Below are 13,800 nucleotides of genomic sequence, written 5' to 3'. Positions count from 1 at the left end.
AAAATTCAATATCATTCCCCAATGCACGCTGACAAGTTCATGCCCAGGAAATATTGGAGTTACAAATATTCAGCTGTGGAAATAACCACGGGTTGAGTGCTGGTTGTATCCTGTCCCCTACCTGTAAAATCATTACAATTGAAGAATTCTGACTATTTGTTTTTGTTGTTGTTTGGCTATTTGGTTTTGGTTTGTATTTGTTTTTCTTGGTTTTGTTTTTTGTTGTAAAAACCCAAATCAAACCAGCACACTTGGTTTTCTCTGGCATTTTTTGGATCCCCTTGGCCTGATGTGTGGTCAGAAGGAATCCCAGTTTCTTTAGGAAAGAGCTGCATTGTGGTTGAAGCAGACATTTTTGAGAAGGCATCAGATTTGTACATCACATTTGGGGAATTGAAGGTGGCACAGTTGAGGAGGACATGAGAAGATGAACGAGGCAAACAGGGCAGAGCTTGCACAGATAAAATTTATGGTTTTAAATGGGAGCCTTCACTATTTGAGAGGCCCCATAAAAATCGGAGAGTTTTTATGCAATGAGAAGTTTTGATAAATGATATTTTCCAAAGAGGGCTGAGGTCCCACCCTGCTGCACCATGCAAGGACATCGAGTGTGTCTGCAGGAGATCCAGGAGAGTCCTCAGCTCCCACCTCAGCCATGGGGATTTTTCTTCATCTGCCCCGGGCTCCTCTGTGTGCTCTGACCCTGCAACAAGCCTTTGCTTTTACATCCCTCTCAGGTTGCTTTAAGGTTGCCCCCATTCTCTCTAATGACTTTAAATCACTGCGTTTGATGTTTAGTTTATCTTCCCAACAGGTAACAGCCCCGACTGCATCCAATTCCCTCCTTAATCCCCTTGGCATCTGTGATCACTGAGACTGGAGTGAGATAAACTCTCCCAGGTAGCCTTTGACGTGTGTCCAGAGGCAGATGAATGCCACAAAAGATCCATCATGCTTTCCTTGATGTCAGAAAGGTTTTGCTGTTAAAGATTAGGGAGGCTGGAGGTCACTGCAAATCGCAATATTGCTCACTTTATACCCATTTCATGCTGTCATCCGGAATTTTGTGTTCCAGTTGTTTCAGAGGAGCCCACAGCATTCAGATTCCTCATCCTTCAGCCCCTTTGCACTCTGGGGTTTAAGCACTGAGTGATTTGTTAAATGTCTCCAAAGCCAAGACATTTATCTTTTTCACTGTATTTTATTGTCTCTGTTTTCCCTGACTTACAAACCTCCAGCACAGCACTGAGTTCTGCTCACTCCAAGAGCTGGTGCCTCAACAGGATCCTAAAGAAAGAAATCACTGGGTAGTGAAACCCCTCTACTGAAATTCTGTTTAAAAGAAAAAAAAAAGAAAAATGTAGAGCCCAAACCACAGTTTCAAGGTCCAAAAGATTATTGTTGATTATTTCTCAGACTCAACACTGACCTTTCCAAGCCCAAATCTTTATTTATATAATGCAAGCCTCAAAAGTGGGGAGAAGAGCATCACTTTTAAATCCCCAAAGCCCACATTTGAGAGACCAAAGAGTTGATTTGAGGTCCAAACCCACTCTCTGGGGCTACAAAACCACACATGTGGTCCAAGGCTTGTGATTTTAGAGGTCAGAGCCTCATTTAGAGGGCCCTGAGGATCATTTCTTAGAAGCCTGATGTGGAATATGGGTGGGACTGTGATGTCACACAGAGCCAGTGGCATGGAAGGGGCTGCAGGGAGGAGGGTTCTGCATTCTGGAGGAGCCCTGAGGCTCCTCAGCACCGAGGCCATGGCTGCCAGCAGAGCTGTGAGCCGAATCCAGACGGGTTTCTGGGATGGGATGGAGTCTGTGCTCATGATGCCCTGCATCACCCCCACAGGTACCCTGGACACCTTGAAAGGCACTCCCAGTTAGCAGGACAGGAGAAGCCTCTCAGTTATCTCCTTTTGATAACAAATCCTGTTCTATCAGGTCAAGACAGCCCTTGTTCTGTTCCTTGGGACAGCCCCCTGCCCTCTCCCTGTCTGTCAGCCTTTTGGTCACTCCCAGCCTGGTTCCCTGCTGTCCCCTACGCCCAAACCCCACCCAAAGTCCCAGAACGACACCTCTGCCTCTGACCTGCGGGACTGTGCTCAGGTGTGGCTGAAATAAACACCTGTGTGAAACCCCTGCCGAGACCCTCCCTGCTTCTTTACCCGCTCCACCTCAACAAGAACCCCAACCACAACAAGGCACAGGCAGGAGCATCCCCGGAGCTGCTCTCCCGGGGATGTGGGGACAAGGAGCAGCACTGAGCCACGTGGGGCTGGGACAGCAGTGGCACACAGCCCAGGGGTGCTGGAAGGCTGAGAGCCAGCAGGAGCACAGCCTGGATTTCCTTGTTTTCCAGAGAGAAAATCTGTCTGGGATGCAGTGGCTGCCTACATCCAACAACAGCTGATGCTGCACAAGGTGGGACAAGACCCAGGGACAAGACCCTGGGACTACATCCATGTCCTTCTTTGCCCACCCAGAGCAACCAGGAGTTTCCATGGCCCTGGATGCAGGAAACCCACCCCAAAATCCCCTGCTGAGGGACAAACAGAGCTTGTGCAAGGGTGGTATCAGCTCTGGGAGGTGGCATTGTACCACAGGGCTGATCCTGGGCACTGGGGGTGCCTTTAGGCTGCCCCTGTCTGCCCTGACTCCACGGGTTTTGTGGTGGGAGAAGGGAAAGGAGAGGCCCCAGCCTCTCCTCCCCAGGGCTCTCCCCTCTGTCCTGACTTCTGAGCAGAGGGAGTCGGTCAAAGGCACCATCCCTTGTTGGAACCATCCTCAGCTCTTCCCTCTGTCCAGTCCTCACCCTCTGGGCCTTTCCCTTCTGCTCCAGGGCATCCGAATTCCCACCCTTGGCTCCTTTGATGTGGTCCACACAGAGACCCTGGTGGGGAACAAGACTGTGAGGCTGCACAGGCCAGTGTTCCACCTGGCCAGGAACATTGGAGGAGTCCAGAACCTGGAAAATAAGGATGACCTGGCAGGTAAGACAGAGGATTTAACCCTGCAGGCCCAGGCTGGAGTAGGGTACCACACTACTTTTCTAAAAGTCCTGGGTTTTGCCTTTGGCCAAGCCCTGGGGAAGTGCATCCATCCCCTCCCGTGGTTTTGCAGGGGATAAGAAGCTGGAGCCTCTGAAATACGGCAGGGTGGCCGTGGAGGCCTCTGTGTCCCGGAAGAAAGTGCAGTGCTGCATCCTTGGCACCACGTCCCTGCTGCACCACTGCCTGGAGAAGGGCGTGGCTGCTGCCTTGGTCCTGAAGGACGTGGGTGTGCTCCTCATCAAGGGCAGCAGGGTGCAAATGAGATTCTACCTGGACTTCCTGAAGAAAGTGATTGGGGAGACCATCCAGGACAGGGCTACACTCAAGGTGAGCATTTTGTTTGGACAGGGCTACACTCACTCAAGGTGAGCATTTTGTTTGCCCCAGCTTGGGCAGAGCCACAGCAGGTGCCCAGCATTGGACACTGGGATGGGGCCAGGGGCTGTGGCCAGGTAGGTTCCACCTGCTCTGCTCTGCCTTCCCTGAGCTCCTCCTCTCCTGAGAGCCTTGGCCACGCTGAGGATGTGCTGACCCCTTCGTGTTTCTGTGCTGCAGGCTCTCCAGCAGCTGGACATGCTGGTGTCCCGGGAGGTGCCTGTCACTTCCCTGAGCTTCCCTGGCCGTGTCATCGTCTTCCCCAAGTGAGTCAAACACCCTGGCAGGTCTCTGGAGAGATCTGGGAGCAGTTTTTCCCCATGGCCACAGCAGTTCTGCAGAGCACTGACTGTGGTTTGTGTCTGCCTGCTCCTCATCCCTGTGGGCAGACCTGAGGGGACAGAGGCAATGTTTTAGGCAAGTCTTACTTCCCCATCGTGGCCAGGAACCCTTTCCTGGGTGACAGTCCTTGGGGTTGGGGCACAGTTGAGAGAACAAAGCCTTTACCTTGCTGCCAGACTCACCTGTGAGCAGGTGATGGTGGCAAGGGGCCAGGGCTGGTGGGGACGTGGGTCAGGATTGTGTTGTTTCTTTATCTCCAGCTTTGAAGAGACCTTTCTGCCCACATCACTGCCCAGGGATCATCTCAAGGACTTTGGATTTGTTCCTGGGGAGGACAAGAGGGATGTAACAGCTTTGCCACCCATCAGGCAAGGCATGGAAGGTAAAGCAGCTCCCTGCTCGTTTCCATAGCACAGCTGGCTGTGATCTGATGGGAGAATTCCCAGCCCTGATTGTCACAAGGATCTGATGGCACCAAAGCTTGGTGCCAGCTCGTCACAGCCTTTTCTCCTAAGGTTGGACCCACAGGAGCTGAGCCCTGGGCTGGGAGGTGCCCAAGTGCTCATCCCTGGTTCAGCAGGAGCTTGGAGATCTGATCATACTTTCTCCTGGAAATTACCTCTGCTGTCAGAAGAGACTCTGTCCCAACCCTGGCACTATGGATGGGAGGGTGCCATGGGAGGGGAGTGGGAATTCCCTCTTGGATGTGTTGGGAAGAGGCCTGAGCACCACCGTGTGTCACCCGTGGCCAGCAGCATCACAGCTGTGCTGCTGTGACAAGCTCTGTCCTTCCTGATTCCAGGGACACTTCCCGGCCTGCCCGTGCCTGCTCACCAGGGCTCCACTGCCAAGGCAGGAGAGCAGCCTGGGGATGAGGAGGGGATGGAGATAAGGCAGAGCTCTGGGGTCAGGTGAGTCTGGAGCTCAGGGCACGGGGGCTTTTCCTCATCCACCAGACACACTGGGGCTGCGGGGAGCCCCTCATGTCACAGGGCTGGCTCCTCTCCATCCCTCCAGAAGAGCCCCTCCTGACAGTGGAGCCATGCATGGGGACAGACAAGTGTCAGCTCAGGGGGTTCCTTTCCTGAGCTGGGCACTGAGGGACACCCAGACCCCTCCCAGCCTCACCCAGACCCCTCCTGTTCCTCCAGGAAGCTGCCAGTGATGCCAGGGGCTGCTGGAAGAAAGCAGCCTGTGCCTGACCAAGCCAAGGGCAAACCTGTGCCCAAGGGCCAAGAGTCAAAGCAGAGCAACAAAGAGGCAGCAGCAAACCAGAGGGGCAGAGGAGGAAGAGGAGAAAGAAAAGATTCTCTTGAGAGAGAAGGAGAAAAGAAAATTCAACTTGGAAAAGAAGGAGAAAGAAGGGAACCTCTTGGAGGAGAAGGAGAAAAAGCTCGTTTTGGGAGAGATGGAGAAAAAAAAGCTCAACTTGGAAAAGAAGGAGAAAGAAGAGAAAACCTTGGAGGAGAAAAAGAAAAAGCTCGTCTTGGGAGAGATGGAGAAAAGGAAGTTAAACTGAGGAGAGAAGGAGAAAGAAGGGAATCTCTTGGAGGAGAAAGAGAAAAAACTCGTCTGGGGAGAGATGGAGAAAAGAAAGTTCAACTTGGAAATGAAGAAAGAAGGGAAAATCTTGGAGGAGAAAAAGAAAAAGCTCGTCTTGGGAGAGATGGAGAAAAGAAAGTTCAACTTGGAAAAGAAGGAGAAAGAAGGGAAAATCTTGGAGGAGAAAAAGAAAAAGCTCGTCTTGGGAGAGACGGAGAAAAGAAAGTTCAACTTGGAAAAGAAGGAGAAAGAAGGGAAAATCTTGGAGGAGAAAAAGAAAAAGCTCGTCTTGGGAGAGACAGAGAAAAGAAAGCTCAGCTCAGGAAAGAAGGAGAAAGAAGGGAATCTCTTGGAGGAGAAGGAGAAGAAGCTCATCTCGGAGGAGAAGGAGAAAGAAGAGATTCTTTAAGAGAAGGAGAAATAAGAGATTCCCTCAGAAGAGAAGGAGAAAGCAGAGATTCTCTCAAAATAGAAGGAGAAAAGAAAGCTCTACGAGGAAGAGGAAAAGAAGCAAAAGATGCTGTTGGAAGTGAAGGAGAAAAGAAAGCTCGTCCCAAGACAGGAGAAAATAAAGTTTCTCCCAGAAGAAAAGGAGAAAAGAAAGTTCCTCTTGGAAGAGAAGAAAAGAAAGTTCCTCTTGGAAGAGAAGAAGTAAAGAAGTCTTGTCTCAAAAGAGAAGAAGTGAAATATCTCCTTGAGAGAGAAAGAGAAAGGAGATTTGTTTCTGGAAGAGAAGGAGAAAGGGAAGTCCCTGCTGGGATCACATCAGTGCCGTGGGGTGCCCGGGCCAGGAAAGCTCAGGACTCCAAGGTGCTCATCCTGCAGCACGGAGGGGCTGAGGCAGCCCAGGGGCTGAGAGCCAGACCCGAGGCTTTCTGGTCCGTGCTCAAAGAGCCCCAGAAGAACATTCTGGCAGGATACAGGTTCGAGTCCTCCCGCCTGCTGCCCCCCCTGGCCCCGCAGGACGCTGGGGCTTTGCCCATGTTGAAGAAGAGAGAAATGGTCTGCAGGGGCCCCTGGCCATGGGTGGAGTGAACAGAACAAGGACAGGACTGGAGCAGGAGCTGCCATTCCGGGAGGTTGTTTCCTCCTAGGAGTGCAGAGTTAGTGAAGAGATCTTCAAAGATCCTCCAGTTCTGCTGGGTACCATGGCCAAGGTTCCCCCTCTCATCCATCTCCGGGGATGATCATCTCCAGATGATCCATCTCCTTTTCCAACGAGAAGGAGCCTCAGGACACACGCTGGGGCTCTGGGGTTCCAGGAAGCCTCACTCAGCACCAGGCTTCTCTTTAGATCAAGACAAAGCCTCTCTGGGAGGGTCTGGCAAAGCTTGAGAACAAAGTGCTGCTGCTGGAGAGGAAGAGGAAGAGGAAGGGGAAGGGGAAGAGCTGTCCTTGTGTCAGTGTCCTGAGCTGGAGCGATCCAGGAGAGGCTGGGGGACACTGCCAGGTCTGTCCCCCTCACACAGGGTGAGGTTCCTGACTGGGACCAAACCCCATCCCAAGTGCTGCTCCTGACTCCATGCATCCTCCTCCCAGCAGGTGCCTACCACTACCACCCTGAGAGGTTTTTATTCAAAGAAAAATCCCAGAGTAGCAAATTAAACAGAATTCACTGTTTAATTGTTGAAATGTTTCATTTATTCTATTGCACAGCCCATCCCTTGCACATCTGCAATATCTATTTGTCCCGAAACTGGTATTTTCAGTAAATGCCTTCAAAGTGAGCAATTTATCTTTTCCACTGTATTTTATTATCTCTGTTTCCCCTAAAAAACCTCCAGCACAACACTGAGTTCTGTTCACTTTAAGAGTCTCTGTAAATATGGGATATTTTTACAGAAAGAGGCACCTGTAAATGTTTTTATGCAGTATTCAAAATTGCACTGTGTTTTATGAGACTTCTAGTGAGTTTCCATTTGGCTTTTATAGCATTGTGTATTTCCAGGTAAGGTGCCCACCCTGTTCTTTTATTCAGGACTGGTTTTGTTTTATTTCACATTTTTAACTAATTTAAAATATGAAATATGGCCACATATATTTAGGATGTTAATGTGCCAAAAAGGAGAATACACAAATATATTTATTAAATGCTGGTGAGAAACATCAAAGCTGCTCAATGCTTAAAGAATTTGCTTTAGTGCAAAGCTCCTGCACTGCCTATTTGATATTGCTTAGGGTCATGGAATGGTTTGGGTTGGAAGGGATTTTAAATCCCACCCCATTCCACCCCCTGCCATGGGCAGGGGACACTTCCCACTGTCCCAGGCTGCTCCAAGCCCTGTCCAGCCTGGCCTTGGACACTTCCAGGGATGGAGCTTCTCTGGGAATTTCATTCTAGCACCCCACCACCCTCCCAGGGAACAATCCCTTCCCAATATCCCATCCAACCTTGTCCCCTGGCAGGGTAAAACCCTCACCCCTGGGCCAGGCACTGCAGACCCTGGTGAAGAAATATCTCTGTGACCTTTGCCATGACCCCCTTTATCCACTGAAAGGTCATAACAAGGCATGGAGCCTTTTCTCCTCCAGGATGAGGAGGAAAAAAACCTCCAAAACCCCCAAATCTCGCAGGGTTTGCAGCCCTGGGATCATTTTTGAAGCCTCCTCTGGACCTGCTCTGACAGGGCTGGGTCTTGCTTGTGATGGGGGGAGCTGGATGTGGAGTCTCCAGAGAACGGAGCAGAGAGCAAGAATTCCTTCCAGCCCAAAACTTTTACACAGAGCATCGTGCTCCTTATCTTTATTTAAACATCTACCACTAATTCCTTGTCTCCTGTCCCACTGTCCAGGAGCTCAGAACTGGCTCTCAAATCCATGAGGCGCCTGTGGAGAGAGAGAGAAGAAGCTGCTGAAGCCCTGCCATGCCTGGGAATGGGGTGGGTGTGAGGATGTGGAGCAGTGCTGGACACCCCAGGGGATGTGGACACCCAGGAGCTGTGGGCACAGAGAGCTCTGGGCAGAGCACGGGGCACCAGCTCCCAGCACAAATCTCTGCTGAGTTTGGCCAGTGACCAGATGGGCATCCAGAGCTCCATTTCTTGAAATGCCACATGGCAGGTTCAGCCACCCAGCACCAAAATTGGCAACTCTGGAAAAGCCTCATCGCAGGTTCAGCCACCCAGCACCAACATTTGGCAACCCCAGAAATGTCTCATGGCAGGTTCAGCCATGCAGCACCAAAATTTGACAACCCCTGAAATGTTTTATGGCAGATTTAGCCATCCAGCACCAATATTTGGCAACTCTGGAAATGCCTCATGGCGGGTTCAGCCACCCAGCACCAAAATCTGGGCTACCCCCAGACCCAACAAGTCACTCACTCTTTTATGTCCTTTGTCCATGCAGGGGCCACCTTGAGAAGCAGCAGCCCAATGAGGCTGAAGACCACAGCCACGAGGAAGACTCTTATAAACACACTCCAGGTGGTTTTAGCACTGACTGGGCTTGCCATGCCCTCCACAGTGCTCGGGTCTGTCTCGGTGTCCTCAGCACTGCTCAATCTCCTGTCCACACCTGGAGGAAAATCGCCCAGAGCTCTGAGATCCCTGGGAATGGGGTGTGGGAATCTCACTGCACACACAGAGGGTTCCAGTGTGTGTCCCTGGCACAGGGATGGGCACAGGCTCCCCCCGAGGGGTGGCCAAGGGACAGGGATTCCCTGGCTCACCTGCTGGCTCCAGGGTCTCACTGTTTTCCCCAGGGACTGGCACTGCCTGGTGGCCTTCCTGAGGTTCCTCCTTATCCACAGGCTCAGGCTCCAGCACTTTAGAGAGAAAATGTCCCAGCTGAATTCCAAGCCACCCTTCCTCATGGGAATCTGAGAGCCCAGCCCCCCTGTGGTTAAGAGTCACTTGTACCTGTAACACTTTCCTTCAGTAAATTCGTGAGTTCAGACTTTTCCATTAATGGCCAGGAAATGTTTCCCAATCCAGTTCCATTCTTCAGACCTTAAGGGAAAGAAGGAAAAATTTCCACCACAGAAATGCCTGGAATCACCTCTCGGGCTGTGGTCAGGACTGACCAGGGAGCCTCGTGGTGCTGGGTCTGGCTGAGGAGCTGGGGAGGCTCAGGGACACCCGAGGCCCATGAGGAGCTGCTGGGGGATCATGGAATGACCTGGCACACCCAGGCAAGGCTGGATTCTCTTACCTGCAGGAGATGCCTCGCTCACATTTGGACCTTGAGCTGGCAGCTCCCAAAACAAATCAAAAGTCATGTAGGATCCAGGAGAGTCAGATCCAGCCCCTGGATCTTCGCTGCCTCCATCCATGGCTGTGAACAGGACAGAGAAGCCCAAATGAAATATTCCCATGTACTTTCCATGGCAGGAACTGTGTTTGGAGCATGGAATGGCTCTGTGGAGCTGTTTGTCTCTTCCCCTCTGGAGCACCATGCAGGCATGTGCCATGATGATGCCAAACAAAGGGAGCAGGAGCTAAACCCAGCCCCAACAATCCTGCTGGCATTGCTCTTGGAATGTGGGAGGGAATGCTCTGCAGAGCTGGGTGTTCTGGGGCCATCCCTGAGCCCCACCCAGCTCTGCTGCACAGCTGAGCATCAGCCAAAACAAGCATTAAACTTCCTATCCACAGCATATTGAAACTAAAAATGCTCCTTGAAGGGACGTGTGGGACCTGCCCCTCCCTGCCCACCTACCTGCTCCTGGTGGTCCTGACTCACCCATGGGGAACTGGGCCTCGGGGAGTAGCAGGACTATCAGGGATAACAGGATCATCAGGGACACCAGGATTGTCAGGGCTCTCTGGAGAGCCAGCAGGAAGAGGCTGTCCATGGTCCATCGTGTCCACACCATGATGGGGCTGCAGGTGCTGCTGAAGCCTCACCCGCCTGCACTGCACCCCACAGCCTGCCTGTGGGACCCTTTAGGGGCTGTGGGACCCTTTAGGTGCTGTGGGACTCCTCAGGGGGCTGTGAGACTCCTCAGGGGCTGTGTGACCTCATGGGAGGCTTCTACCACCAACATTCCACTGTCTCCAGGGGAGCCCCAAATGTCCTGGGCCAGTGCAGCCCACCCGAAGCTCTCTGCTCCAGGAAACTCTGCCGAGGTTACCTGGGGCTTCACCTGGCTCCAGAGCAAACCCCAGAGCAAAAGGAGGCACTCCCAGCTCGTGATTTTGAGCTGTTTGGTGGAAAAATGGGGATCAGAGTGATTTTTTGGGACAGTGTTTCTGTTTCACAGAATCCCGGAATGGTTTGGGTTGGAAGGATGGAATGGTTTGGGTTGGAAAGATGGAATTGTTGGGTTGGAAGGATGGAATGGTTTGGGTTGGATAAAAACCAGCCAGTTCCAACACCCTGCCATGGGCAGGGACACTTCCCACCAGGGAAGGAGATGGGAGATACTTAACACAGCTCAGGATACAGGAAAGCAGCAAAGTCAAAAAGGAGAAGAGCAATCACCCAATTTGCAGTGGGGAAAAAAGGGGAGAGATGGACCAGGCTGGGGGTGCTGGGCAGATGGCAGCAGGGACCTGGGAACTCCAGAGGAGGCCAAAAAGTGGCTGCAGATGCCTGGGAGGAGTCCTTGGCAAGTGCCAGGCATTAATTTCCCCCAACACACACATGTACTTCCCTCAGAATAGTCTGGGGATGCTCCCAGGGAATTCCCTGCTCCCCAGGAAACACCAAAATGCTCCCGGAGGTGCCCACAGGAGTCACAGGGAGCAATAAGGCACAAACCTGACTCTGACATGAATAATTGAATAAAGCTCTTCAGGAAACTGCCTAAGAATCCAATCTACCCAAGACCTCAGCTCTTCCCAGGGAAGGCCAAATAAGATGAGACATGGAACTTAGAAAAAACCTGCAACAGGTGAAGGGCTTGTCTGACATCCTGCAAAATAAAATGTCTTAAATAAAGGTTTTCCCTGCTGTTCTTGATATTGGGTTCAACAACTGCTCCAAATTGCATTTTCATTACCCTTAGGAAGTTTGTTTACCTGATATCCTTTATCCTGACATACTCTGGCACTCACACACGCTTCTTTCCTGCTAACAGCTCTCACCATTTGGAAGCTTTGCTGTGGAAATGCTGGTTCTCCCTGCTCAAAAGGATCTGGGAAAACTTCACTGTCAGATTTAACATATTAGCTCACTGTAACAGAGGCCAGAGAAGTTGATTTTGAATTAAATGTTATTAAATATTAACATTTACACAGCAATGCCAGCCTGCAGTTATACACAACACTGAAATATTCCTTAACTGCTGTCTGCTCTTCCTAAGCAGGATTCCAGGCTGAGTTAATGGCTTTTCTTATGGTTTCCTCTAACACAGATGCATTTAGTGGCTGAAACGCCCTTGGTGTGTCTTAGGGCTGTCAAACAAGTTCCTTCAAGCAGCACTGCAGATGTTTTGAGCAATTTTGTGCTGAAACAAAGCCAGAGCCCCTCTGATGGGCACCAGTCCTGTCTCAGCTGGGCAGTGAGAATGCAGAAGAGATGCTGCCAGCCCTGGCACAGCTCAGCTGCCAAAATATGCCTGGCTTTTAGAAAAAAAATCTGTGTAGGTACCTAATCCTGTCTGGATGTGCTGTGAGGAAGGTTCTGGCAAACAAAACAATGGGGAATTGGCTGGTTTCATATTAATCCTCAAATCTGTGTGTGTGCAGTGCAGAACCTGAATTTTGGAGTGAACCAGATCTGGGGATGAGGTTTGGTCACACCATGAAACGTGTGGCAAACAGAAGATGGGAAGGAGCAAAAATGTGGAGCTTCAGCTCGTGCAGTAGCCATGGTTTTCCTGCAGGGCAGTTCCCAAAGAGACACCCAGGGCTGATTTTCCTGTGAGCAGAGTTAGAAATGTCAGAGTTAGAAATGTCAGAGTTAGAAATGTCTGAGCTACCAGAGGATTTTCTCCATGGTGGAGAGGAGGATTCATCTCTTGCCATCTAGGCCTGGTGAGAGACTAAGGTTATGTTGTGGCTGCAGTAGAAAGGTAGGGGTTTAATAATGAGAAAACACTCATTAGGCAATTTAGATTTGGTCAAATTTGATTTTCCAGCTGTGCTGCCCCCAATCCCCCTCTCTGAACGTTTCCCTCTGAACTCAGATTTGTGTTGATGACAGCGTGGGCAGCAAAGATCTGCCCTTCCTTCCCACATTTCTCTGCCTTTGGTCAGCTTGGGAGAAAGAAAAAGTGAGAAAAAGATTTAATTACTTTGATCAGACTGGTGTTGGTTTGCATGTTCTTGCTCCCTGGGCTGTTGCTGTCCCTTCTCTTGTGTGAAATAAGTCAATGAACAATATTGCACCATTAGCATGTTCCTGAATGTTTGTCGAGGTGTCTGTTCTTTGGGGATGCTCCTTGCACTGGGTAAATATTTAAGAATCGTGATAAAAATCCATTTTGTTTAATTAGTGCTAAAATTATGCTGGGAATTACCCAGAGCACGGTACATTTGTTCCCACAGTGAGCACTTGTGTGTCAGCGCGGATACAGAAAGGCTGAGATAAAAACAGAATAACTCCTAGCCCAGAAGTCTGCAAGGCTTCAAGTAAAGTTTATTTAGAGTGAAAATGCCAGGCAAGGACTACCCCAAGTCTCCCAAATGAAATGCCCAAATTCATGTGTTGGGAATGCAAACCACAGAAAGCTTCTTCCCAAATGACCTGCTTTGCTGCACTGGGTGTTTGCTCTTGACAAATCTGTGCAGCCCCAGAGGTTGATAATGGATGATTTAATCTCGTGTTCGTGGCAGGAAAATAAAAACCAGGACTCACGTTGTGACATCAACAGGCAGCCTTTCTGCTCTCGTGCTTGTTGTGCTCTGAATGTTTTAGCTAATGTTGGGAAATAAATGTAGATTTTGATGCCAGTTTAATACAATATCAGTGTGATCTATCCACCTCCTTCATCTCTGTTTGCATCAGGGCAAAGTGATGGGAAGGAGAACAGAAGCTCTGACTTGTAAAATGTATTGGTTTTCAAATTTCCCGTTTCTAAATAATGTTTCTACCAAAAGACACTTAACCTGGGGGGAAGAAAAGGTTTTCCTACATCATAATTAGCACTAGGGCACTGAGCAATGCAGTATTTCCATGCAATTTGTATTTAGGGGTGTAAGAACATTTTACATGTCATGAATTTTGGAGAAGGCAGAGCAGATTTGTGCAGGGCTGCCAGACCCTGGTGTTTATTAAACCAGAGGATGTTGGGTTCTGCCTGATTCTTTTCACTTCTCACAGGCTGCAAAACCTTTTTGGGCATTGCTTTCACAAATTTCTCCTGCAGAAACCCAGGAGCTGCAGGATTCCCTACACAGCAAAGGATTGTGCTCTGGTTTGGACTTTGAAGACCAATTTGGGTTGGTGAAAGAATCCCAGAGGGATTTGGATTGGAAGTGACCCTAAAGCCAACCCAGTGGCAGCCCTGCCATGGGCCAGGACTCCTTCCACCACCCCAGGGTGCTCCAAACCCCATCCAGCCTGGCCTTGGACGCTTCCAGGGATGGCAAAAAGGC

General features: G+C 50.3%; 1 protein-coding gene across 1 annotated transcript; it reads right to left on the bottom strand.

Annotated features, from left to right (window-relative positions):
* Positions 1-8,064: 8,064 nt before the first annotated feature.
* LOC148220990 (uncharacterized) lies at positions 8,065-10,133 on the bottom strand. Its single transcript, XM_088179948.1, has 6 exons — positions 9,977-10,133; positions 9,470-9,592; positions 9,178-9,267; positions 8,988-9,083; positions 8,641-8,833; positions 8,065-8,143 (listed from the first exon to the last, which is right to left on the bottom strand). Exons 1-6 carry the CDS (start codon positions 10,131-10,133, stop codon positions 8,065-8,067), a joined length of 738 nt encoding a protein of 245 aa, XP_088036074.1.
* Between the last annotated feature and the right edge of the window lie 3,667 nt (positions 10,134-13,800).

The sequence above is a fragment of the Sturnus vulgaris genome, chromosome 28 (genome assembly GCF_052056855.1).
Source record: "Sturnus vulgaris isolate bStuVul1 chromosome 28, bStuVul1.hap1, whole genome shotgun sequence".
Taxonomy (NCBI): Eukaryota; Metazoa; Chordata; class Aves; order Passeriformes; family Sturnidae; genus Sturnus; species Sturnus vulgaris.
The sequence above is the reverse complement of the archived record's forward strand: the minus strand, read 5'-3'. Positions and strand labels throughout refer to the sequence as shown.

Excerpts from the sequence above, each read along its gene's own strand:
- LOC148220990 (XM_088179948.1), bottom strand. The coding sequence starts at position 10,133 with ATGGTGTGGACACGATGGACCATGGACAGCCTCTTCCTGCTGGCTCTC. Across the intron at positions 9,084-9,177 it reads ACTGAAGGAAAGTGTTACAG|TGCTGGAGCCTGAGCCTGTG; the intron begins GTACAAGTGACT and ends TTCTCTCTAAAG. Across the intron at positions 8,144-8,640 it reads TGGACAAAGGACATAAAAGA|GCGCCTCATGGATTTGAGAG; the intron begins GTGAGTGACTTG and ends CTCTCTCCACAG.